Source organism: Urocampus carinirostris, chromosome 4 (assembly GCF_059441175.1).
Source record: "Urocampus carinirostris isolate Australia breed hairy pipefish chromosome 4, RoL_Ucar_1.0, whole genome shotgun sequence".
Classification (NCBI taxonomy): domain Eukaryota; kingdom Metazoa; phylum Chordata; class Actinopteri; order Syngnathiformes; family Syngnathidae; genus Urocampus; species Urocampus carinirostris.
The window spans coordinates 11,063,794-11,091,646 of record NC_142352.1 but is presented as its reverse complement, the minus strand read 5'-3'; the positions used below and the strand labels follow the sequence as shown (position 1 = coordinate 11,091,646).

General features: G+C 38.6%; 1 protein-coding gene across 6 annotated transcripts; it reads right to left on the bottom strand.

Annotated features, from left to right (window-relative positions):
- Positions 1–1,493: 1,493 nt before the first annotated feature.
- On the bottom strand, positions 1,494–26,083 carry LOC148366822 (kinesin-like protein KIF23). 6 transcript variants are annotated; one of them, XM_088333158.1, is made up of 23 exons: positions 25,948–26,083; positions 23,495–23,558; positions 21,687–21,815; positions 20,528–20,633; positions 20,288–20,424; positions 20,097–20,209; positions 19,846–20,016; positions 19,133–19,245; positions 18,503–18,624; positions 16,516–16,618; positions 16,358–16,437; positions 16,162–16,281; positions 13,329–13,488; positions 12,554–12,715; positions 12,253–12,419; positions 9,927–10,100; positions 9,663–9,842; positions 9,186–9,485; positions 6,378–6,611; positions 6,151–6,239; positions 4,425–4,485; positions 1,774–1,814; positions 1,494–1,698 (listed from the first exon to the last, which is right to left on the bottom strand). In XM_088333158.1, the coding sequence occupies exons 1-23, from the start codon at positions 25,959–25,961 to the stop codon at positions 1,683–1,685; spliced, it is 2,856 nt and encodes a 951-aa protein (XP_088189284.1). In that variant the 5' UTR covers positions 25,962–26,083; the 3' UTR covers positions 1,494–1,682. The 6 variants fall into 6 exon arrangements, with proteins under 6 accessions (XP_088189284.1, XP_088189283.1, XP_088189285.1 ...); XM_088333157.1 differs by having other exon boundaries at positions 12,554–12,718; positions 25,948–26,082; XM_088333159.1 differs by lacking the exon at positions 6,378–6,611 and having other exon boundaries at positions 12,554–12,718; positions 25,948–26,082.
- Positions 26,084–27,853: the final 1,770 nt, after the last annotated feature.

Here is a 27,853-nt window from a genome sequence, read left to right as displayed (position 1 = left end):
GTCTATAGTAGTCCCAAGTTCACAGGTTCGGGAGCATTCCCCATTCGAGCCTGGGTGTTGTGGAATGCTCTGGTCTTTAAGATTTGGTCTGCAACTACAGTTGAACTGCTTAAATCTGGGCTTAAATCAAACTCATTCACATTTATGAATGACCGACAGTATACTTAATGTAGATAGATACTTTATTCATCCCGTAGGGAAATTCACACTTCCAGCAGTATCCTTGTGTTGAAAAATAAAATAATAAAATAACGATATAGAATACAAAAATACCCAATATAACATTTTGCTACAGAGTATTTAAATAGAGCTACGGAAAATACACACTAACAAAATAGGGTAATATGCAAATGTGGGGTTTAATGTGGGCCTTTACTCCCCCGGGTGGAGTTAAAGAGCCTCATGGCATGAGGAAGAAATTATCTCCTCAGTCTGTCCGTGGAACAAGACCGTGACAGCAGTCTGTCGCGGAAGCCATGAATGACCGCAGCTTTTTCAGTGCCCGTCTCTCAGCTACAGTTGTCAGGCTGTCCAGCTCTGTGCCCACAACAGAGTCAACCTTCACCAGTTTATTAAGAAGAGGCATCCTTCTTCTTAGTGCTACCTCCCCAACACACTGCCGTATAGAAGAGGGTGCTTGCCACAACAGTCTCATAGAACATGAGCTTTTTGCAGATGTTGAAGGACGCCAGCCTTGAGGAAGTACAGTCGGCTTTTTCCTTTCCTGCATAGAACTTCTGTGTTGACCATGTTTTTTTTTTTTTTTTGTTGATGCCCTTAAAAAATCCATTGCAGCCTGCCGATTACCTCATGCACAGTCCCTTTATTTTCATCGTACTATGGCTTTGAGTTTTTCTTTGCCCTCATGTGGGTATTAGATCAGGGGATGGTGTATTACTAATCCATACAACCCATCTCATGATTAAGAGCTATTACAAATGAAACATGACTTAACTTCAGACTTGAACTGAAGTCCAGTGTGGCAAATGGACAGCCTGCCACTGAGTCTCTTAGGTTGTGGGACTCATGGCACTTATTTACAGCAAATTGATTGACAAATACTTAATATACATCAGCTACCAATGACAACAAAACACTTCATTCAAACCATTCAAGCAAAATATATGTGAAACCGGACAGGGCGGCGATGCAGTGGTTAGTGCGTGTGCGGCACAGTTCTAAGGTCATGAGATCAAACCTTCTGTGTGGAGTTTGCATGTTCTCCCCGTGCTTGTGTGAGTTTCCCCTCACATTCCAAAAACATGCATGTCAGGCTAAATGGCCGGTCCAAATTGTCCCTGGATGTGAATGAGCAAGTAAGTCGTCTGTCCCTGTGTGCCCTGCGACTGGCTGGCAACCAGTTCAGGGTGTCCCCTGCCCGAAGATAGCATGCGGTGCAGATAATGACTGAATGAATGAATATGTGTAACCCTACATTTCTGATAGTCTTACTAAATTCATATATTTGGAATGCCCAAAAAAAGAGAAACAGTACAAAGCCAGCACATAATGATCATGTATGATAATTGCAATTTGTGTCAACAACAGGTTTGGAATTGCACTCTAAAAAGTCAAATTATGAAAAAAGAAAAGAAAATAAAAAATGAAAAAGGTGAATTGCTCCTTCATCTTGCAGTAGTCCAACAGCCAGTGTGCCAATTTCCCTTCTCCGTTTAAAAGAATTATGGCCTCCTTCGTCTACATAGGCGACAGAAATGACACAAATGAAGCGAACATAACTCAACATGCAAATCAAAAATGCTGTACACTTACTTTTGATTTACAATGGCAGCACTCGAACTTGCAGCAGGGGCCTGTCCACAACAACATAAGAGAGTAGCTTAATAGTGTTTAACGTTCGAAACTTAACGGCTCAAGTGATATGCTGCAATTGACCTGAATAAATAAAATATCACAGGAAACCGTGCACATAAAAAGGTCGTTTTATGTATGTAGTGTGAGATTGTGAGGAATTTAACAATGGGGTAAGTGTGCCCCCTGCTGTTTCCTTCGGATGTTGCACCAAATACATGCAAACTGCAAAGTCACGAAGAATCCATGAGATCTTGTGTAAACGTTCTAGCAGTCACCAGACATCCGTCTCTGAGCGGGACATATCAAATGCATGGCTTGCAGGCACACTACTATTTCCAGGCATCATACACATTTTTATGGCCAAATTTAAGCACTTTTTAACAAGTTTTAAAACCAATTGTCCCATTTCTGCAGTACGATTAAAAGAAGAAATCCAATGTGAATATATTCATAGCCCTTTTTGAGGTCACCGAGTGCTGCCTTGTAGGAAAAAGAACCAAGAAATCTGATCAATCCTAATCCAAATATTAAACCAGCAGCCATTATTAAATGGATGTGGCATAGAAATGGAAACTGTGTGTCTTGTTCTTTTTCTTACTGACAACACTCAATAGTATGAAACTGTAGAGAAAGGAAAGTCAATTTTTCTAATTAATATGTTGTCTATCAAGTCACACTGCCCAGAAACATGGCAACAATTTCAAGCATTTTACAAGCACTTCACCAGAAATTCAAACACTTTTTGAACCTTGAAAAGGCAACATTAAAATTTAAGCATTTTTAAGGATTTCAAGCACCCTTAGGAAGACTATTTCCCATCCAATTCATTTGCACAGCACTTGCACATTAATCATAACCAGCAAGCACATCCGGCAACGGAATACATCAGGCCACGTTATTTCAAACATTAGCCAGAACAAATGTTATTAATATCCACCCAAGTAACACCATTGGTGTTGTGAAATTCAACACTAAAAAATTGGGAGATCGGAGAACTTGGGAATTGTAAGTCTAGTTTTTTTTAGTTTAATAAATCCAGCTTTTTGTGTGTTTTTTACTTGCAATTGTGTACCATCAGTGATTGACTTTGGGAAATAGAAGTTAAACATTTACAATTCTTTCATGATGTCTAAAAAAATTGGCCAAAGTAAAATACATTTGGTAAGGTTTTAGTGTTGTAAACTGGTCGTCTCCAGAAAGCTACTTTTAGGAAACACCTAAAGCTACCCATAGAAAAATGTGTGAAATACAATGTTTAGTTTTTTAGATTGTGATCCAATTTGAGAAGATACTAGGTAAAGCTTGAAGCTATTTCAGCCAAGATGCTTATGCTACACTCATCTGCGGGCAAGTGTTATTCAAGGTTCAATACAAATGTATTAGTTAATGTCAAGTTTCATCATACGTTTTTATTATTTTCTACATTATATTCTACAATGGTAAGGCATTTTACTCCTAGCGTTGTTGCATTAACTCTTAAAAGAATAAGTAAAAGTGACAGTGTAAAACGAACTCTTTTTTTTTACCAACACTGGAGGTTATAATGTTCTCTTTAACTTAAACAATGCATATTTAACTCTGGTTAACCTGTGTACATAGTCTAACTGTACAAATATAGAGTAAATCATGCTTGTATCTTTGTATTTCTTTATGTCTAAGTGATAAATTAAAAAAAAATGAAAAATATACTATGACAATTAAATACAAACGCTCCCCTATTTACGACCATTCGACTTTTTTAAAACGGTAGATTTTTTTCGGGATGTTGAAAAATATCCGGACATTGCTGTAGGTTAGATTTTGTATTGTGTGCACCAGTTCCCGAGTACAGGACAGTACTGTAGTGTTTCTTTCCACCGCTACCGGTGTGTGGCACTGTGAAAGCTCACCCAGCATCCACCCCGAAGAAGAAATCCACTTCCTCTTCCTCGTTCGTGTGTAAACATTCTATACTGCATCTCCAACGCGCTAAAAACGTTGACATTTTTATTGTTTAATATGTCATGCATTCATTCAATGTGGCTGGTGTGAAGCAGAGGCGATCAGTTTCTTTTGAAACGAAAATGGAATAAAAAAGCTTGATGCGGTTGAAAAATGGTTGGACCGCTTTTTTTCGGCCACTTTTTACCTCTTGAAGCTCATCTTCCAAAAGTAAGTTAAAATTAACTTTATAGAGCATATTATTTTATTATTATTTATTTTTAGGACAAAACAATACAGGTTACTTAAACAAACCTTAGACATACGAAATATAGCACTGAAGCAACTAACGAACAAATTAAGCATACGAACGATCGTCCAGAACCTCTCGTTCGTAAGTAGGGCAGCGTCTGTAATATTATTGGGCTTCCAGTAGGAGGACACAAGCCCATTTGGGGTCAGGCCAGACACCTTATGGCCAGCCGGTTCAAGCTAGCCCAATTGTCAACATTTTTATTTCAGGGGGCAGAGGAAGTTGGTTTGGTTAGTGTTTCCTTAGCATAATTGAAGTGGATTACTTTTCATTATGGAGTCTATGCCGAAAGCTATCAAATCTAGTTTCTGCCTAGCTAAATAACATAAGTGACTCAGTTATCAATTTTGTGGGGAAACAAGAAAGGTGAGCATACCCGGTTCTCACGGTCCTCCACGTTATGAGGTGGATCTGCAGAGGCCGATCTCCTCTTGCGACTGCAACAACATTCAGATCAAATCAAAATTGCTGCAGAAATGAATGATCAATAGCAAAAAGCTTCACTTTCCGCAATTGTTGACTGTATTCAAACGTTTGCCTTATTGCACTTTAGAAGTTTCAGAAATTTCTGTACCAATGGTTGCACATAGACGTTAGCCACACCCACTTATTTAAAAACAGAAGCGTTTGATAGATATACATCCAAATTGAACAGCAGAGGAAAATAAATTCAGCACCCGATTTGTGGATGAAAAATTCACAATATCTTAAGTCAATATTGTATAAAGTACCGTCAAACCCTCCGTTTTGCTCCTGTTATGCATTATATAGATCACGATGGCAAAATCATTGACTAATTTCTTTTCTAGAACACAGGTATCGTGGAAATGGGCAGTACGGCATTTTTCTCTGTGCCCTGCACATTTGAGTAATCTGGCAACAGAGCGCCATATTTATCAAAGAAGTTTGATAGTTGGCATCATTGCCGCAACAGTGTTTTCCTACAAAAAGTTGCCCCCAACACCTGACTGATTTACAATAAAGCATAGTGTTTAATTGGACCCCTGAACTAGTAATTCATTTTATTGGTCTACTAATCATGGGCACATCCACACACACAACATGAAGAAACCACACTGTAGTTTAATCCACAATGTTTCAAATGGAGCAAAAAAACTAGAGGCTTGTAGTCAGGAATTTACTGTATTTTATGAAATCAAACATCACACAGTGAGATAAAGAATTAGCTTTGTCTGGATATAAAGTTTGACGGCGTTGTTTGATTTGGTCTTAAAATGGCTCAAACACAATATTTTGATTTCATGGCTCTTTAAATAGAAAATGTTTCGACCCCTTCCAGAGCTAATCAACCTCGGTACTCTATTCTAACATTTTCCTGACCGGATCCAGGTTTGGATTTCCTGCATTGTCAGTAAATGGAATCCAAAAACTTTGACGAATTGCAATAGTAAAGGCTTCATATTTATAGATAATAAACTCAAAATACTGTCTGAGAATCAACATGTGAAACTCAATTTTGATAAGAAACCAAGAGATGTGGAAATTTTGCAAAATCATCTTGTATCCAATTCCTGCTTTGAAATTTTCCACAACTTTATCCTGGACCTACCTGGTGTTTTTTTGGTGTTGTCTGTTCAACAGTTTCTCCTTTAACAGACCTCTGAGCTCATCACAGAGGAGGTGCATTTAAACAGAATTAATGACACAGGTACAGTCAATGTTGGTCATTTAGGTGGACATTGGATCATTTAGAAGCCATCAAGGAAATTCTGGAGTCAGTTGGCGAGGCTGAGAAACCAGATGGCGAATATTTTTGCAACACCTACTTTTCAGAAAAATGTTGAAATATTTTGGTTCAACTCCAAGATTGTGTCTCACATTTTGATTTTTCTAATACATTTAACTTTTTTAGCTTCACGTTTGACGCTTGAAATGTAACAATATGACAAAATGTTCTGGTGGGGGCAAGGTTGGCAGGCGGCCATACACTCCCTGGGCACTGTACGCAGTGAGTAACCGAGGGGAGATCATGGTTTTACTTTTCAGCAACGTGTGGCAAGTGATTAAAATGTATTTTCTTACATAGAGCGGTTGAAAAACCATTAGTGCAAAAACAGTTTGCGATGGCAAGATGAGGCTACCTTGAAGCAATTGGGGACTCTTGTCGCAGTGTCTCAACATCAGTAAATTCTACAGCCTGGCCACCACTTCTGGTTCTAAAAACATTGCCCTGTGGTGGTAACAGAGCAGAAACAAGTTTTAAAAAGCATTCAGAGCCTAAAACAAACAACAAAGAGTTCCTGAATTACGTCCCAAATAAATAAAACCTGAATTCAAACTCCGCATGCAGGAAGATCTGTCTTTTTACCTTGATCAATTTGGTGGCAACCGCCCCATCTGGGGCCAGCTCTTGATGCCTAAGCAAATACTTGTGGCATTTGGAGAGCGCTTTTTCACTGGGGGAAGTCACTTGGATTGCATTGGGAATGATGGGCTGCATGACCGTGCCTAGGTCGACATTAGTAGCTGGTTTGTGGTCTACCCATTTCTCCCCACCTGCAGAGTGTGAACGTCTGTGCACCGGATTAATCTCCCGAGCCTCCTGATAAGCCCAGTGTGAAAGGAAAAGCATGAAAATATACAGATTGGTGACATTTCAACGTTGACAATTTAAGGAGATTTGTGGTGCGAATAATTGTACAACTGGAAGGCATTGGTAACAATGTTTTGTTTCATTTTACTCTTCTAGTAGGGCTGCCACGAAATGACTCAATTGCTGGTTGACACCATCATGCATAGAAACATTTAGCTTTGCATTTTGCATTCTTAAGAGGTGAATAAAATTCTACTTTAGGTAATGCAGCAGCTGGAGGTGAGCAGTACATTTTAATAACACATAGTCCCACACGGTTCTTTTGATTTTCACTCTAGCACAGGGTTGGCAAACTACAGCCAGCCGTCAGATTAAACCCAGCCCCGCGAGACAAAGCTGAGAAGCACAAGGGAAAAATAGTGATTCACCCCTATGTTGCCTAAGCTAGGCGCCACTCGCAAAATAAACCCCCCACTGTCGCTGTATTGGCTGACTACAATTTAACAACCAGAGAACATTTGAGGAAACAAACCATTCCGATGTTATTTGACTTAAAATAGACGTAAGACAATACAGTTGCACGCACCTGGATTTTCTCATGGCCAACATTCAAATAGCTTGCTACATTTTTGTGTACAGATGCTTCCCTACTTACGACTATTCGACTGACGCAAAACGGTAGATACGAACCTTTTTATTGGGATGTAGAAAAATATCCGGACATTGCTGTAAGTTATATTTTGGATTGTGTGCACCTTTTTCCGAGTAGAGGACAGTACTGTACTGCTTCTTTCTGCCGTGTGGCGCTGTGAGGGGTCACCCAGCATCCACCCTGAAGAAGAAATCCAGCTTCTACTTCCTGGTTCGTGTGTAATAACAACGTGTACTGTATCGGTACCACACTAAGAACTGACGTTATTATTGTTTAATATCTCGTGAATCCATTCAATATGGTTTGTGTAAAGTGGCGAGCCGTTTCTTTTGAAACAAAAGTGGAATAAGAAAGCTTGATGTGGTTGAGAAAATGGTCAGAAAGCTTTTTTCGGCCACTTTTTACCACAGAGTAGGACCTCTTGAAGCGCATCTCCCAAAATTAAGTTAACCCCCACTATATTTATCTTTATAGAGGAGATTATTTTATTAAATAATTATTTTTTAGTGCAAAACAATACAGGTTACTTATACAAACCTTAAACATACAAAATATAGCACTGAAGCAACTTATGAACAAATTCAACTTACGAACGATCGTCCGAAACCTAACTCGTTCGTAGGTCGGGCAGCGTCTGTACTTTCTTTATTTAACATTATATAGTTTTACATTTCATGCAGTAAAACACTTTTGAGGTGTCCCTATTGCCTATCGAGTTTTTCAGAGCAAAATGTAGTTTAAACATTTTGTGCTTTAAAAAAAAATATATATATATTCCTTTCCTATTTCTTAAAGTAAAAGTTTTTGAAAATACATTTATCTCTTATAATATTTTGAGGATACACGCTAAACCATTTGGATGAAATGGCCCCTTTATAAACAAACAGACAATGAAACATAATTTGTGACATTTTTAAAACATGAAAAAGCCCACAATCTACCGCAGGGGACATCAAAATAAGGCTTGTGTTGCATTACCGGTACATATTTTGGCGAAGTTGTTTAAACTGCCAGCCTTTGTAGTTAAATTGATAACACAAGTGAGTCATGACACTGCTCGATGCTTCTTTAACATTTTGGATGATCCAGATTATGTACGCCTACCGGCCATGTGCATCACAGACAGGTGGTCATCGTGGATGGTGAACTCCATTTGAAGAAGAAAATGAAAATTATAAAAAAATATGACAGCAATAAACGGCATCAGCGGATTTGGTTGTCAATGTAATCATGACATGGTGTCAAATTCTAGGCAGCCCTACAATAAATATTAAATGTAATACTAAAACCTAAGCCTGAGAGGGTAATTTTTGATATTTCAATCTATTTGCGGACTCTTCCAGCGATACACTTATCCAACAATACATATGAAAACACCCTAAAGAAATCATCCCAGTCAGTTTGTGAGTTGCCATGCAAAGACAAAAGAAAGTGAGACTTCATGCAGAATTAAAACAAAAAGGTTCATACCGTATTTTAAGGACTATAAATCGCTCTTTTTCATGTCTTGTGTTGCGTCATGTATAATTTTACACGCTGTATGCATGTGTGCCTATGTAGGGTTTTTTTTTTTTTTTTTTTTTTTTACTTCAGGGAAACACTAATAATTTCCCTCATTATAAGGATGTGGTGCTCTTCAGAACAAGTGTGTTCCACATTTGACTCAACCTGAAATTTATTTTATTTCTACCATTTTAAGTTACAACTAACTGCTGAGCGGGTTATAGTCCCGAATATACGGTAATCGGAATGTCATGCAGATTAAGGAAAGTCTAAAGAGCAAACTAAAAGACAAGTCTCTACTCAAAGGCACTAAGTACTAAAAAGCTACCAAAAGATGGCAATCCTCAAAAAAAATGGATGCTAGTACACACACACGCACATTTTGGTTGCAAGTCAAAAACACATCCAGGGAGCAGGTACACACTAACCCTGTAACCTGCCTCTAGGTCTAGTCCTTGTGTAGCGAGGTCCTCGCTTTCTGAGGCAAACCACAGGTCTCTCCTGCGATCCTTTTTGATGCCGTCATAAGAAGTTGCGGGAGTAAGCCTCTTGCTTTGAGGGGTCACCACTTTTCTAAACTGGGAGCCCGCTGAGTCTACAGGGTACCTCTGCTCCCACTGAGAGATGGAAGTTGCCACTGAGTGATAAGATGGAGTGGAAGAGGGGGGATTGCCCTCAACTGACCTAATCTTAGCTTGGCTTTGATGGGAAGGTGTTTGTTGCAGATTCTGAAAAGCCAGGTTGCAACCACGGCAAAGCATTTTGTGGGTTAAGACAGGTGAGCTTATGCAACATCACATACAAAAGCAGTGGCATGTTATTTGAAAAAACTTGAGGATTTGATTCAAAGACACAATCTTGAGCAGTATATGGTAGAATGCAACGTATTGATTTCTGTCTCTTACTGGAATTGGTGATGGGGAGGCGGCCCTCTTCTGTCCGTAGTTGCGATCACGGTCCCTCGAGGGCCTTTCTGGCTTCTCCGTGCCACTCTCTGAAACAATTGCTTTGAGCTGCTTCAGCTTCTCATCCGTGACCCACAACTTGTTCTGCATTTCCAGCTGTTTGGCATTCACGCGCCTCTCCTAGAAAAGCACAGGAGCAAATCTTTCAGCAACAACAACAAAAAAAACAATCTACCATAGGAATAGTTTCGAAATTCCACTCACACACTCCTTCTCCCACTTTAGTTTTGTGTCCGTGACCATGCCCTGCATGTGCCGCTCCAACTGCCTCTTTTCTGACAGTTCTTGCTGAAGCTTTTGAGCCCGAGTTGCCAGTTCCTGCTCGAGTGAGCGTTTGTCGGTCTCATACATGTCTGTTGTCTTCTGCAGGATATCGATCTAAATTGAGGTGACATTGGAAGAAATGCACTGTCAATAGGAAATATTCACTAAAAAAACCACTGCAAAAGTTTCTTGGCATTTAAGTAACCCCGGCAGTTTTATTGCCGCATCTGAGAATAGACTGGATATCCTGCAGTGTTGAGGTAAATATTAATTCCTGGGCTTCCGTGATGAATAAAAATAAACAGCTCAAATGAATTGGGAGCTTCACATATCAGATTGTTTAGGACAGATGTGTCAAACATCAGGCCCACCAAGGGATTTCCGCGGGACAATGCTGAGATAAGCACAAGAAAAAAACAATCCATGTCAAGTCAAATGACCTGCAGTTTTAAACATGTCCGGTGAATGTCGCCAAAGCCAGGGGCCACTCCCAAACCAAATCACTGTAGCGGCATTTGCTGAATATCACTTATCAAGCAGAACATTTATGGAAAAATCCACCCCGATGTTGTTTTACTTTAAAGTCGGACACACTGTGCGAGGAAATACAACTGCACTCACGTGTGGTGTGTGGTTGTTTTTTAACCGCAACATTTTTTACTAAACTACTTTTTTATTCGCAGTGATTAAAAAATTATTAGTTAGAAGATTGATTAAAAGAACAAAATAACCAAAATAGCAGCTTTAGGTTCTTTCTACAATAGACATGAAAACTAGCAGCAAAGTCTTAAAATCAATGTAATATTTTTATTTAAAAAAAAAGGCAGAAAAAGGCTTAATCAAATGATTTGGACCAAATTGGTCAATGTGTGCATTTTTGTTTTACATATGCAGTTAAACACACTACAAGAGATTAAATCTTAGTGAAGGAAAGAAATATTGAGAGAAAATTAACTTGCACCAACAGAATCATAATTTAATCACGAGTCTCCTACATCGAAGGCACACGTTTAATGCCAATAATTTATTAGTACGGCCCCGTCTGAGTGTTTTTTCTCACAACCCTGGATTAGAATGTCAGTGAATGGCAGCACTCTTTGGTATTACCGGTTGAGCAGGTTGCAACAATGTTTTAAGACTAACTGTTTGACGTATGTATGTTTTCAAGATTAGATGAGGTCAAATCAAAATAACTTGTGAACTTTATAACAGTTTTATGTACATTGAGTGAGGTTCTCGCCCAGCCCCAAGCAAGTTAAGCCTAAAAAGGGTGAGGTTTTTGACAGTTGTTAAAGGTTAAAACAAATATAATATTCGAAAATAAATTCACCAAAAACTTACACCCAACAAGGTACAATAATTCTGAAAAGTTAAAAAGAGTTGTGTAAATTATTTTGGCTAAAGAAATTAATGTGCATGTTAGCTGATTGACACAAGTGCCCTCAACAATTCCATGCTGAAATTAAAACATATAAAATTGAGAAAATATTTGTGCAAATCTTTAAATTACTGGCCCCTTATAAATAGAATTAAGTACATTTTACAGAAGGAATAAATGTGTTTATTTTCAACTATATAAAATAACTAACTAATCGAATCATCTGTTTTGCAGAGCCACAAATAAATCTGATTTACATATGCAATTTTTACTTTTGCGTGTGCATTTACCAATACATATGAAATATAGATCTTAATTAAATCAGGATTATATTTGTGCATCCAAACAATACGTGTGTGAACATTTTTGAGACAAATTTCTCCTCGTATGGATCTTGGGTCAAATTTCCAGTAGCATGTAGCTTACATTTTAAGTTGCATGAAGTTCCTCACATTACAATTTACTACTGTGAAGTTTTAATTTTTTGCATGGTACATAATTGATTCGTAATCCTTGCACTAAAACACATGTCATAGTCCCCTGTCAAGGTGTAGCATGCACCTGTCCTCTTGGGCGCAACCCATAAGTGTCAATGATGTTTCATAGGACAACGCTATACAAGCTAATGCCAGCTGCTGTTAATCACATGGGAAGAAGAAATGCAATGGCAAAGTAATACCACCTGAAAGCAGTGTCTGCACTATTTCTGAGCAGACTTGTTGAGAAACATGGCAACAATTTCAAGTATTTACAAGGACTTTCTCTGAAATCCAAGCACTTTTCAGTCCTTGAAATCCCATTAAAATTCTAGCATTTCCAAGGATTTTAAGCACCTGTTTGAACCCTGCAGTTATCAATGAAGTAGACAACCACTGCTAAAAGCGATACCTTGTATTCCAGAGTCCTGGATTTTTTTTCTAGACGTTCAATCTCTGTCTTTTGGCCCATTATGACTCTGTCCCGCTCATTCACTTTGGTTTGCTGTTCTTGTATCAAGGTCTCCTTATTGCCAAGCTGACCGTCAAACTGCTTAACCATGGAGATGAGCCGATTGGCTGCACAAGAAAACACAGTGAGGGGCATAAGCAAACAATGCTTTAAAACAGTTGAAATTCTGCCATGTTGTATAACCTCGCCTCCAAACAAATGAATTATGGCAAGTCCCCTACATGCACTAAGAATGCTTTACCAGTTTGGTTGAACTGCTCTGCCATCCTCTGGCGGATGCGATGTCTCCTCTGCAGAACCTCAACCAGGCGTGGTAGCGTCTGATCATCTCCTGGGTCAACCAGCTCGCATGCAGGCAGCGGTGGAAAGCTTTCGATGAGTGGGTCAAGATGGCCTGGAACTACTTCTGATGAAAAATGTACAATTTGGACATACTCCATTTAAAAATACATGGCAAAGGTTGAGATTGTAAGTAAATGTGTAAAGGATCTGTCTTTTTCAACAGGTAATAAAATAATCTGTATGATAAGTACAATTCAATTTCTCTAGTACCATTAATAAATACAATCTGGGGTGAAGCGTGAATTTTGCAGATCCACCAACACTGTATATCTGCGGTTTACATATGCGATTTTAAATCTTACGTGTACATTTATCAAGATACTGTAGATTATTGATCTTTAGTCAATATTGAATATATTTGTGGCTCTAACCCAAAATGACAAATTAGACCAAAAACATTGTATATAACTATATAATTTGGGAAAACCGTTAAAAATGTTGATGTTTGTCCTACAGAAACTACAGTGTATCATTTTCCTTTAGGATTTATTTTTTTTGAAAAAGCGGCAGGGAGCCACTAGGGGGCACCAAAGAGCACTTGCAGCTCCAAAGCTGATTGTTGCCGACCTCTGATCCAAACAATACGTGTAAAAATATTTTTGAGACATATATCTCCCGAATCTCCATGTTAGTGCGACACCCATTTGTATGCCAAGACTCCTATTCCTCCTTACCAGAATCACAGGGACCTCCTCGGGCATCCAGCCGACACGACAGCTCATCCCTGAATGCCTGATTCCTTTGCCTGCGTCCAGCAGCAAGACCGCAGATGGGCCTGTCGACCGGCCGCGCAACTTCCACCTCCTGTGTCATCTCTGCAAACCGCATTACCAGCTGCAAAGACATTGATGGCGGATTGATGACGTAGCATGAAAGTTGAGCTGATCTCATAATACTATGAAGAGTAATCCAAAAGTCTAAACCCTTACGTTTGGCACCACCTGTTAGTGGGTCAATTTTGACCCGGTGTCTAACTCAGTCCTAACCACCAAAATCACTTAATATACTTACTACAGCATCCTAACATATGCATCAATAACAATATATTCCTATTGGAATTTGATTTTACAGCCCGAGGCACATCAGTTATATTTTATAACCTTAAACCGGGTCACTGTAGACCCTAACACAGCATAGGGGTTACAGGCAAAATGTGAGATTTTATGTTTTTTGTATACAAGCTATATATATATTTCATCTGTATATTTTTTTGTTTTTAGATATAATGATTTTGAAGACAGCTCGTCTCATCTTTGAGCACCCAGGCTCGCCAGAGAGACAACGAAAAAGGGCAACATCTACGGCGACAAGCGCGCCGGATATATAAAAAATGAAAAAAACACAGCGAATCTGGTGCTAACGCCAGCATAACTTATAGAATTTAAAAAAAAAACGGTGAGCGGGCAAGATAACCGGGAGCCAAAAATGAAAAGTGTCAATGGTAACGACGAAAAACGCGAAGCCAGACGGGTGTGAACCAAGGGACACATCAAAACCGGCGCTGATACAAAAACACATGGTGGACGGCCAACGAACATCAACTAGGCGCAAACATAGCTTGAAAAGCCCTCCGCAGCACCCGCAGCTAACAGGGAGCTAGCCAGACAAAATTATACCAACCGCTACAAACATGGAGAAAAACACAAAAGAAGAGCCACAATAACAGTCACAAGACATTGGTTAAATAGATTAAGACCCTTCTGCTGAAATGGTGTTCAAACTTTCAATATTTGATTAGGAAATAATCACTCTTTCTCTACTCTTCGTTGCGAAAGTCAAGTTTGCCCACTTGTCACTCGGCTCAACCAGTGGTTCGAATTGATAAGGCTGTATATTTTATTCCCTGGCACTATAACAGTTTTCACCTGCCATATCTGTCAGGGACATTCTTTTGTCATTATTGGACATAAAGTCGGGATAGAGAAACTTTTTTCACAACAATCGCTGTCAGTTTTGGAGCTAGCCTCACATGTTGTGTTAATGGGACTAACCATTTTAAAAGTCGTGTGTAACCTCAATGATGTCACAGCGCTACAGGAAACAAGCCCAATGGGTCAACTTTGAGTTCTCAAGTCCCCCGGGGCATGGAATATTTTGCAACAGATTTGCATAATTTTGGGGAGGAACACAAAATGTTCGATGCCTCTTTGAAACAAAAAACATGTTTGGGAATATCTTAAAGGACATCACCGCATACTCATTTTTTAGGCAGATGAGAACTTTGTGCAACAGATCTAAAAAGGCCGAATTGAGTTAGGTTTTTATTAAAGATGCATTATTAAGGGTTTCAGATCCCTAGTAAAATGTAAAGATCGTGTTGTACAGGCATGACAATTAGTCAGATGTTAAAAAAATGAGGAGGAACTATGTTCAGGTACTAGAGGCAAGGTCGGGCCTTAAAAAAAAAAAAAAAAACCTAGCTCGACCCAGGCCAGCAGGTATTAGAGCCTAACTCAGATCAATTAACTTGATTTGGCGGACGGAGACTGAAGAAAACAGGAAATTTCTTCTGTTATTGGAAGCTAAATGTTTTATGATAACAAACTAAAGAATGTATTTTGAAGCAAAATTAAATATAAACAATACTGTAGCAACATTTACATATTTCATATTTGTGTCTGCAGAGGTTACATTAACCGACAAATTTCCATCACTGACAAATTTGACAGTTGATGGAAAAATCTTAAAAGTGCATTTGAAATTTGGGTTGGAAATACTCACATAGGGTGTTAAACGTCGAACAAAAACATACGTGTAATATTTGTGTGGTAAACCCTAATTTCGTATGATACTCTAAATCTAAATGATCTGCATTTATATAGCGCTTTTCAAGTCAATGAAGACCTCCCAAAGCGCTTTACAATGTGCTTCACACTTTTCCATTTTACATACTAACTAACCGAAGCAGTGTCAGCCATGCAAGGCAACTACCTGCTATTGGGGGCATTAGGGATTCAGTGTCTTGCCCAAGAACACTTCGACATACAACATCGAGGAGCCGGGAATCAAACCTGCGACCTCTTGATCCAGAGACGAGCGCTTTACCTCCTGGGCCAATGCCTCCCAAATTGCTGGTTTTGTTCCAACTCAGTTTCAGATGTTATTTGGGCGAAGAGTAAAAAGTACAGCGAATGCAACGACAAAGGTCTGGATCATCGGCCAGCCAATGATGGGAAAGCAGTTGCTCTTCTTGAGGAGAGTCTTGAGTCGGTTCCACCACAATCGAGAAGACTGTCAGACAGTGAGCCTAGTGGTTGAGGATGTGTTCTCGATTTGGGAAAGGGCAAATATCTCCACGAAGGCAGATAAGCCAGACCTCCGTCGTTTTCCTTGTTGCATACTTTACACTCCAATGCTAAAACATTTTTTCATCTGATCTACACAATTTGTATAAGTCACCTTTTGTTACTTCAAAAGGGCAAATTTTGCCAAAAGGTGGGAGATTTACATGCCTGTATAGACCACACAGAAAAAGAATCCAAAGGATTTTAGTGTTATACACATTACCATTGTTTCCTCGTAATCCGTGGCTTTAGGGTTGACACAAACGATCATCTTAACTTTTCCTTCTCCATCAAAGTAGTTCTTAAAAAGGTGAGTCACTTTAGAGTCCCTATAGGGAACCATCTGAAAAACACATGCGCCAAGCAAAATTTGAGTGTGGAAAAGAAGTATGTCATGCACAAATATAAAGTATACTCACCTTATTTGTTCCGCACATCTGGTTCTCCCGCAGGACTTCCATGCATGTGCGCAGAGTCATCAAAGACTGATTTATATTACCTGGAGCCGAGGTAATAAGAACACAAAGTGACAAAAATGAAGACAAATTGTCATTTTGTGGATATAAAATGGACAAACCTGCTTCACGCAGCCGGCTCCCCTCTGCACGTGTTCTACTGGTGCGCTCGCTACCAGCGAGGTCAACCAAACACAGCTGGCTCACGTTCACCTGGGTTTTGTCCTAAAAATGCAACAACTCATTTAACAAGAGCTGAAATTTGTTGGCCTGATATGACATATCACATACCATATTTTCTAGACTATAGGTCACTCTGGAGTAAGTAAAGTAGCACCAGCCAAAAAAATGAATACAGACGCTGCCCGATTTACGAACGAGTTCCGGAGGATCATTTGTAAGTTGAATTTGTAAGTTGCTTCAGTGTTATATTTTGAATGTTTAAGGTTTAAATAAGTATGTTTAAGGCTTGTATAAGTAACCTGTATTGTTTTGTACTAAAAAAATAAACAAAAAGCCCTTCTCCGCGGTAAAAAGTGGCCAAAAAAAAGCGGTCCGAACATTTTTTTCAACCGCGTCAAGCTTTCTTTTTCCACTTTCATTTCAAAAGAAAAGGCTAGTCTCTCCTTTACACCAACGATATTGAAGAGATATTAAGCAATAAAAATGTCAAAGTTCTTAGCACGCTGGAGATAGTGTAGGCGTAGAATTTGAGGTGCACATGAATGATGTCAGTAGGGCGACGTATGTCGCAAGAATTGGTGCCAGAGTGTAAGGGAGGGCGAGAGTTTAGTTTTGGAGAGAGTTTGGTGTGTTTACAATAGACGGGTGCTGACGGTTCTCACTCTCCAAAGAGACCGTAAGTGTTTCAGAGTATTTTTTCATTAATGAGGAGCAATCCATTACCCAAACAAAACAACACGCTACATTGGTGGCAGCGGTGGGATAACGAGCCGGTGAAGGAGAGATGTTTACATACGAACTAGGAAGAGGAAGTGGATATCTTCTTCGGAGTGGATGCTGGTTGACCTCTCACAGTGGCGGAAAGAAGCACTACAGTAATGTCCTGTACTCGGAAAAAGGCGCGCACACTACAAAATCTAACTTAAAGCATTGTCCAGATATTTTATTTTATAAATTTCGGATCTACCGTTTTACGTAAATAGGGCAGCGTCTGAAATAAAGGAAAAACACACAAATCACACCGGAGTTTAAGTTGCATTTCTAGGGGAAATTTACTTGACAAAATCCAACACCAAAAGCATACAGGTCATCTTCAAAGGCAATTTAAAATGAAAGAACAATGGGCTGAATAAATTCGTATGGGATACAAATGGTAGATGATTGAAAAGACTTAATTTCAGTAACAACGTGACATATTAAAAGTTATTCAGGTAACGCTAGCATAAACAATCTATCAATTTCACTCCAAACCAAAAAATCCAATTTAGTTTTAATCATCTGTGACAATAAATAATCCGCCACTTCCACTTTCCGCCTCTACGTCACCTCAGTTTTCTACTTTTCGGCTGCATATTTTACTATTTGCAGCTTGTAATCTGCAGAATCTGATTTTCTTTTCGATGCCATTTTTTTCAGTGGTTTTATAAACTACATGTGTCGTGCCACAAAATGTCTTCCACGTGAAATATGCCTTCTATCAAAAGCTCGCATACGTCACTGGTGCAAAAGTCATTAAAACGACTTTGCATCTGATTTTTGGGGAATGTAATGCAACAGTTAAGTACAGACCATTAGCACCATGTATAGGAATCCCTTTTGAGCAGGTTGAAAAGGTTTACTTTGGCTGAATATTTCAATTTCCAATTTCAGGCAAGGCGACATTTTTGGGCTTGACACGGCAAGGTTGAAATTATCAACACAGGCCTAGAGCGCCCTCTTGCAGTTTAGTGTGAAAAAAAGCATGTGAAATGATGTACCCAGTCATAATTTGTTAATAATTTCTTGTAGTCTGGAAAACAGTTCTGAGTGTGTTTTATGTAACACTATCAATAATTTGTATTGTAAAAGATCATTATGAGGGAAGAAAAAAAAATATTTTGAATCCATTATATACTTTGACGAGTAACTTTTGCAGCAGCACATTACCTGCAGAATGTGGTCACCATCTGCATCTAGGGGTGCCTGCACCAGCTTTACGGTGAAAACGCTGTGGGAGCGACTCGATTCACGATTCAGTTCAGTGTTGGCAATCCTCCTTTTCTTTTGTCCTACAAGAAGCACTCATTTTAACATGGGGTTGGGAAATATGGCAAAACAAAGCAGGTGACTATTAGTTGTGAAACAATATCATGTTTGTTATTTTATCATGTTTCTTTTTTAAAACAAAACAAGTTTGTGAACAATAAGCACAGTTCTTACCATTTTCCTCAGGGTTTGTACACCCCTTTTCATGGTCAAAATCAAGAACTTTAAGGACTTTTTAAGAAAATATTCAAATCTCTCTAGTACCATCAAAAGAATCATGATTTTTTTGGAGCCACAAACATATCTGAGAATCACAAATGCAGTTTTTAATCTTGCACGTGCATTTATCAGGACATGATTTTTAGATCTTGAGTACATCGCGAATACACTTATTTTCGAGACAAATCTCCATATAGCAGTTTAGTCCTTAACTATTTTAAGATGTTTATTTCAAGATTATTATGGGTAATTGGTTTTATCGCATGTCTGGAGATAGATAGGCAGTGTTAGATTTGATCAAATTTTACTCACCCTTCCAGAAAACTTCAAATGCTTCCTTTGTAGACTTGACCTCAACTTCAGTGCAGCCAGCGACATACATGTTGTGATTCTGATCTTCACGTAAAATCTTGGACTGTGGAGCTCTAAAAAGATTAATCAAAATCAAAAATTCACCTCACTGATGGAAAAAAGAAAATAAAAATGCATCACATGTACAAACTAGACATGTTGTGTTGCATGCAGCACCATGCACACATCAAAGCAGCGAATAAGATAATACCAACATCTCAAAGCATAAAAAGTGAGACACGACTAGAGTGTGATGTTAATTTTGGCCAAACACTTTATTTAATTGCACGAACAGCAGACTGAGATATTAAAAAGGACTTGCTACAGAAAACGTAGTTAAGGTTTTCAGTAAAAACATACGCCAAGTCAAAGTTCTTTGCAGGTGTGCCAACGCCAAGCCACCTGACAAAAGATAATGATTTTAAGTGACCTAAAATATAACAAATGATTTAAAAATCTATGGTTAACAACACAGTTAATTGAACATATACAACGGGTCAGGTGTATCGACATTTCGTTCTTACAAAGAATGACAATACAAAGGAAATTATTATTATTATTATTATATGAATGGCACGAGAGAAGTATGAGACCATTGCCCTTGATGAGCAACCTGTAAATATTCCGCCCAAAATAATAACAGAATAATACAATAAACCAACAGACCCCCTTACTTTGGTCGGATGGGATCAAAAGCGGCATCTTCAAGAAGATCGTAGATGTAGTTGTTATAGACCTCCACGTAGGAAACCAGTATACTGTAACAGCAGTCTTCGTCCACGTTCTCAGCTTTAAATACATCGTGAGGACTGATCATGTCTGCAAATTCTAAATCCGCCTTCTGCCTAAACAACATTCAAAATAATGATCAGTATGTTGAGTGAATTGTCAGCAAAACCTTTGGTAGCAACACAAAAATCAATACCTGGAAGAGGGAGTTTTTGGAACTGAAGGTTGAGAGTCGCGCCTCTGTCTCTCCAAGAGAGCATCGACTTCGTTTTGGATTTCAATTCCATTTTTGTCATCCGGCTTGAAAACCTAAACAAGTATTTTTAGGGACTTTTGATTCTTGAAAAGTGACCTGAGAAGTGTCTTTATTCTTTGAGTTTTTCTTACAAAACGTTTGGCCTGGAAGGGGCCAATGCTGTTGAAGATCATGTCTAGGGACCGTGGGAGTAGTCCACCTTCTCCAGACGAGCCAGTCATTGTGTATGTTTTACCACTTCCTGTGACTCCATAAGTAAAAAGCAGACCTTAAGAGGAAAGAAAAAAAACCAAGTGGCTTAAGATCCTTTCTGCACAAAGTAGGAGTAAAATCATCATGAAGCAGCTCGTCATTACTGATTACTGACTCACCATTTTTGCATTGAATAAGGTCTTCCACAAGCGGCTTGGCGACCTCCTCAAACAACTCAATTTGTGTGGTATTAATACCAAAGACCTTTTTGAAGGAGTATTGTGTCTAAAACAGCATTAACAAACAAAGTATGTTATTTTATTACACTGTATAGTATCAACAACAAAATTAGTAAGGAAAAATTCTGAATGAGCAGGTGTTGCGCATGGCATGGCCTGATGCACCGATTTATAAATTCAAGTAGGTAATTTTCAACTGGTGGGCCAGGGACCTGTTTTCAGTGGGTCTTTGCCTTAGCAAAACAAGGCTAATGGGAGATAAAAATGATATTTTTTAACAGTAGATGGTGATAACGCCCTGCTTGATCTCTTCTTCCTGTTCAGTCAATCAGCACTGTCCCAATTGTGTTTGAAAAGGACCACAACTCATTGTTTTTTAGGTTTTATTTCCTTTTCTTCCTATAATAGTAGGTCCCAAGTAAGGGGTAGGGGGAAAGAAAAGTGGAAAAGAGAGACAACAATGATTGAGTAGAAGAAGGTAATTATTGCGAAATACAAAAAGTGTCTACCATTGAAGCGCTGCTGGAAGGTACAGTATATGCTTTGAAAATGTTCTATTTTTAGATTTGTAGCAGTATATTAATCTTCATTAACTACTCAATTAAATCATTATTTTTTAGGTAGATGCTTTATTAATATTTTGGGTACGAATTGCTTTTAGTATTTGGCTATTTTAAAGCAGTTTTAGAGGGTTGCTTATCTGCAATGTAGGCTTGTATGAGAGTATTTAAGGTACGTTTTGGTTTCCTAATCATTTTGTTTAGGTAAAAGAAAAAAATGAATACATTCTACTACAATTCTTTTAGTAGATAGATTTGAGAAGTAGAATAGTTTTCTTGATTTGGGTCGCAGCTCATCATTAGGGTGAAATAGTGAGTCTTGTGGTCAGACCAGTTGAAAGCCACTGCTTTAGGTTATACTGAATAAATAAAGCACTTTAGCACTGCACTGATTGTAAGCAGAATTCATGCAACATGTTAAGTCAGTTTATCTGTATAGCCCTTAATCACCAAAGAGTCTCAAAGGGCTGCACAGAACACAGTCGTAGAACCCAGTTTAGGGTCAAAAAAAGTGCCCGAAATGGTTCCGATGACATTACCTCTTTGAATTCTCCATTTCGGTTAGCTTTCAGGCCATCAGGAGCATGCAGCTGAATAGTAGAATTGCTGATCATTTCAATACAACATTCTTCATCATTGGCTCCAAGAGGGCGTATGCGGCAGTACACCTACAAATAAACCAACAACACAATTATATATAAATCAGTGTTTACTAAACATTTTTTGAGCTAAGGAACTATTCATTTAAAAAAAATTATAAAAATGAAGGCACACTCACCGTCGAAAATATTTACAACTATATTCTTGTCACCAGTTTAATGTTTTTGTAAACTCATATTATTATTTTACCTAAATTGACAGTATAACGTTTTTGTGATCACCATGGCTCAGGAAGGAACATATAGTGTGTCACAAAAGTGAGTACACACCTCACATTTCTTAAAAGATTTCAGTACAATGTTTAATAGAGCATTACTGAAGAAACATCACTTCGACACCATGAAAAGAAGTATGTACACAAAGATTCATTTGGCTTAGATAGTATAAAGTATGTGTGACGGCAACCAGTTGAGGAGTACAAAATGTTTGCGTTGTGCCTAGTCGAGCATGGCGTTGGGAATGTCATGGTTTGGGGCTGCATGAGAGCAACTGGTATTAGAGAGTTGCATTTCATTAAGGGAACCATGAACTCAAGCAAGCACTGAAATACTGGAGCAGAGTACGATCCCCTTCCTCCAGAAACTGGGTCGCAGGGCAATGTTCCAACCAGACAATGAGCCCAAATACACTAAAGGGTCTAAAGCGTAAATGGGACGGACTGGCCAAGCCTGTCTCCGGATCTAAATCCAATAGAACATCTTTGGGGCATCCTTAAGTAGAAGCTGGAGAAGCACAAGATCTCGAACATCAGTCATGTTGTCATGGAGGAGTGGAAGAGAATCCCAGAAGCAATTTGTGAGGCTTTGGTAAAAAACATGGCCAGGAGGATCAAAGTGCTTCCACAAAATTATGGTGGCCACAAAAAATATTGAACGTCAGAAACTTTTACTGAAGTGGGTACTCACTCTTGTTGATTCGGTTTCGCTGCTATACAAGCTTTACACAGATAACCTTTTGTGTCAAAGCAAGGTTTATTCAGTGTCAATTAACCATTATGATGAAATCGCTGCAACAAATGTGAGGGGTGTACTCACTTTTGTGAAATACAGTTAGTTATTAGTTTTGGTTAATGATTTTGAATTTAAACTTGTTTCTCAGAATTACATTTTTGTAAAACTTGTTTTCTTCTATAAAAATTAAGAAAAAAATACTTAAAATGTTTTGTTGGGTTCAAACTTGTTCTTTTTTTGCAAAATATAATATAGACATCACCAAAATTATGTGCAAGATTTTTACTATGATTTATCAGTTATATTTAGAAGTGTAATCTTAAACTATTTTCAACAAAATAAGGTACATTTCTCTGTATTACCTCATGAGCAGATAATTAGTACATAAAAAGGAAAAACACGAGTAATCTGCTGCCACCTATTGATATGGATAAATGTTACTCAACAAGCAGTCACGTCATACTTATGTGCCCCAACACACTGGTTGAAAAACACAGATATAACAATCTGTTTAACAATTTATAAAAACACTCATTTAACAACGTATTATCTCTTTCCAAAAGATGAAACTTGAATATGTTTATTAGTGCCCAAAAAATATCCATCAGGAAATAGACTTACTCTAATAGTCAAATTCATTTCTTTATTATTTCATGATCGTTTTTTTTTGTTTTATCAATATTTTTTGAGTTGTTAAAAGTGTAACAAGGGACAATTAACCAGTTAAGTGTGCTTACGCCAACGGGATCTTTCTCGTGGAATGCCCTTTTCGGGCGATGCTTGTGAGGAGTCTTCCATTTCCTGAAGATGAAAAAAATATAAAAAGACTCAACAAGTTCAAAAACAAGTTTGGGGTGCACAATTTTCTACACTGACTGACAGATCAGCTCGACCAGTTCATTGGATTAAAACAAACATAATAAATAAAATAAAATATGTATATAAAAATTTTAAAAAATGATTTTGCCTATTTTAGCTCATCTAATAGAAATTAATCAACGACAAAATTGTGACATAATTCCAAATGAGGAGGAGATGGCAAAGGGAGACGAGAGGAAGAGTAAATGAAACAAAATTTAAAAACAAAAACAACAAACATTAATTATTGAAATTGTAAAGTCTAATTTTGTGTGAGATTATGTTGAATTTAATATGATAAAGAGAACTAGGGCGACAACATTAAGAAATGGACAGGTGACAAATGCCAACTTTGCCACGATCCAAGGCACAGTCAGCAGTCCAGAAAGATGTCCAGTGGTCCCCCGACAACGCAAGCCGTTAAGGGATCCATGAACCATAATATACAGGGTGTTCCAAAATATTGGGCTCATTTGAAGTGCCCATATCTCTAATTATGAATGGTAATGAGAGAGAAGTTGGGTTATTTAAAAGCCAATTAGATCCACAGACATTTATTCTTTAAAAGAGAAATAGCCAACAATGAGACGTACCTCAACATGCTCGAAAACTACCTAATAGATACATTTTAATGAGTCTGGTGGCTTCATTTTCCAACAGAATGGGGCGCCATCCCACTGGGGCCTTTGGGTTGGACAGTTTTCGAACACAACGCTGCCAGACAGGTGGATTAGACAGTGTGGTCAGAACGATTATGATCTCATATCCCGGCCACCTAGATCTCCAGATCTGACACCATAATATTTTTTTTTTCGTCCAGATTTCTAAAAGTATTGGTCTATGTCCCCTATTTCAAGAGAAGTGGATACGCTGAAAACACGAATAACAGAAGCTGATGCAACCATTGACAATGCAATATTGGCACGAGTTTGAAATGAATTCTACTATCAGGTTGGTGTATTTCGAGTGACCAGTGGCGCTCAATGAACATTCAAAAAAAAAAAAAATTACTACATGAGTTTTATACCCTTAACAGTATTCATTGTCAACGTGTGCCCAAGACTTGGGGAACAAGCTGTAGATACAGTACTATATCTATTCTGATTTTAACAAAGCGTTCGTAATTATTTCTCCTGTATAAGGATGAGATGTGATACATATTAAATATTATACTATGTTATAATTGAATGAGTAGTTTGATTAATCTGCTTTGTATTGTCAAGGGGCGTTGGCGTGTGCGGCACTGTTCTGAGGTCATGAGATCAAACCTCCTGTGTGGAGTTGGCATGTTATCTCCTTGCTTGCGTGGGTTTCCTCCGGGCACTCTCGTTTCCTCCCACATTCCAAAAACATGCATGTCAGGTTAACTGGCCGGTCCAAATTGTCCCTAAGTGTGAATGAGCGAGTGAGTTGTCTGTCTGTCTGTGTGCCCTGCGACTGGCTGGCAACCAGTTCAGGGTGTCCGGTACCCACTGTCCGAAAATAGCTGGGATGGGCTCCCTGGATGGACCCTACAGAGGACAAGCGGGGCAGATAATGGATGAATGGATTTGCAAGGGGGACAGCTTTTTTTTCCCGTAAACCATTTTTCCACTTCCAATTGTTTATCAAACCTCATATTGTTAGAATAAGATATAATGAAATTATGAATGTATTTAATTGCTGTTAAAAGTGTCGATAAAAACTCATATTGTTGGGATATGATATAATGATATTGTGTGCTTAATTGCAGTTAAAAATGTCGAAAAAATTGTTAAAACGTCATTTTGTCACATATAACGAAATTGTGAATATGCTTATTTGCTGTTAAGATTGTCGAGAAAAATGGTTCAAACCTCACATTGTTTATTTGCTGTTAATAGTGTCAATAAAATTGTTCAAACAAAAAAAAAATGTTTATTAAGGTTGATGTTTCATAACTCATTATAACATTGTATTTGATGATAGAGGAAAAAAATAAGTCAATTAAATACAAGACTATTTTTGAAACTAAACCACGATCGATCGGTCTGTCAAAAAACTGTCTGACAAGGAAAAAACGAAAAGCAACAATCAACTTTTCAGGGAAAAAAGTTAATAAAAGTAGAGGCAATAATAAAGTATATCGGCAGTTGTGAAAGTTCACAAAGATTATATAATAACGAAAATTGGTGTGATTCTGTTATACTATCCTCTCCTTGAGTGGTTAACGACTTAGCCTCGTTAGCAAAAGCTGCTAGCTAGTAACCAAACGATTAGCAACACACGTCCGAGTCGGTCTGACCGGAAAAATATAAACTAACATTTATTTTAGAACAAACGCAAATTTAGTAAAAGAGAGGGTGCTACATACCCGGGTCTATACATGTTTATGCTGTACAATGGCCGAACGGAGAATCTTGACTCGAAGCGCCTCGTCCCTGTTTTTGAAATTACCTCCCTGTCAAACCGTTTCCGAAGTGCTGGTGCATTTAACCAATCAGAGTGAAGAACGAAACGCTTGGGGGACGGATGCTCCGCCTTCAGATGTCATGACGCGTTCAAATACATTAGGGATTTTTGAATGCCAAATGAACCTGCTGCATCACTCAACAGGACTGGTTTTACACAGGGTTACTTTTAGGTTTGTTTACATATTCACGTCAAATGTGTACACTGATTTGAAAACCCCGGCTCTACGGTATTTATATTTCAAAAAAATTATATATAAAAAACTATCAAAAAAGTCAACTAAATGTCAAATACAGACGCTCCCCTGCATACGACCATTCGTCTTCAGGGTTGGGTAGGGTTACTTTAACTGGATTACTTTCAATTACTTTTGGATTACTCCAATACCAAATATGCTAATAAAAGACAAAAGAAACTAAATATGAATAAAATGACTCAATTTTGTGCAGGCTTGGGGAGTAACGGAATACATGGAACGGCAAAATTTATGTTGGCAAGCTGTTTGGATTTATTTTCATTTTGTTTCTGGCACATTTTATGTTAGTTTTGCTGGAGAGAGATCAAAGCCAGGAGAGAAAGCTTACCACGTGTTGTGAGTCATCATTTTATTCACATTTAGTTTCTTTTGTCTTTTATTAGCATATTCTTCAAAGCGGCGCTGCCACGAGCGGCTGCCTTTTCCAGCAGCTGCCCTATTGTTTTATTGTCTGCTCCTATCTTCGGTGTTTTTTCTTCCCGTTTTGACAACTACACTATGGATTACTTCTATCCTATGGGACATGGGTTTTAGCGCACAAAAAATGCGTGTATTCAAGGAATTTCAACTCCTTGCCCTGAAGAATTCTCGTGCCGGCGTGATGAAGGGGCCTATCGTGGAAGAAGAGCCGGAGCTAGCGAAGCGGCTAGCGGCGTTATAAGTCTTCGGTACCATCCGTAATCATGGTAAATGCGAACTCACGACCAAATAAGATCATCGAGTGCTGGTGGAAAACATCGAAGCGCACAGGGAGCGCAGTTGCTGTGTTTTGCAGAAACGTGGCTCACGTTTAGCATTCCGGGCGCTAACATGTAGCCACCCGGAGCTACCCGGAGCTATCCGGCTTCAACGCCGCTGAACAGAGACACGAAAGCCGGGGGGAATCGGAGAGGAGGCGGACTTGCTAACACGAGGTGGTGTATCTCTGGATTTTCACAAAGAAAAGTTTTCCATCTGCCGCAGGGATGTCGAACTTTTGGACTGGCGTGACGTCATCCACTCCGCTACAAGCACCCCTAGGGCATCATGTTAATCTGTTAATAAACAACAGGGTAGACTGCTGGAAGTGTGAATTTCCCTGCGGGGGATGAATAAAGTATCTATCTATATATCTATCTATTAGGTATTGGAGTAATCCAAAAGTAATTGAAAGTAATCCAGTTAAAGTAACCCTACCCAACCTTGTTCGTCTTACGTAAAACGGTAGGTACGAACATTCTTCCGGGATGTCGAAAAATTTCGGGACATTGCTGTAAATTAGATTTTGTATTATGTGCACCTTTTTCCGTGAGCAGGACAGTACTGTAGTGCTTCGTTCCCCCGCTACCGGCGTGTGACGCTGTGAGTCACCCAGCATCCACCCCGAAGAAAAAATCCACTTCCTTTTCCTAGTTCCTGTGTAAACATTCTATACTGTATCTGCAGCGCGCTAATAACTTTGATATTTTTATCGTTTAATATCTCGTACATCCATTCAATATGGTTGGTGTAAAGTGTAAGGTAGGTGTAGGTGAGAACCTTTTTTTTTAATTGAAAGTGGAATAAGAAAGCT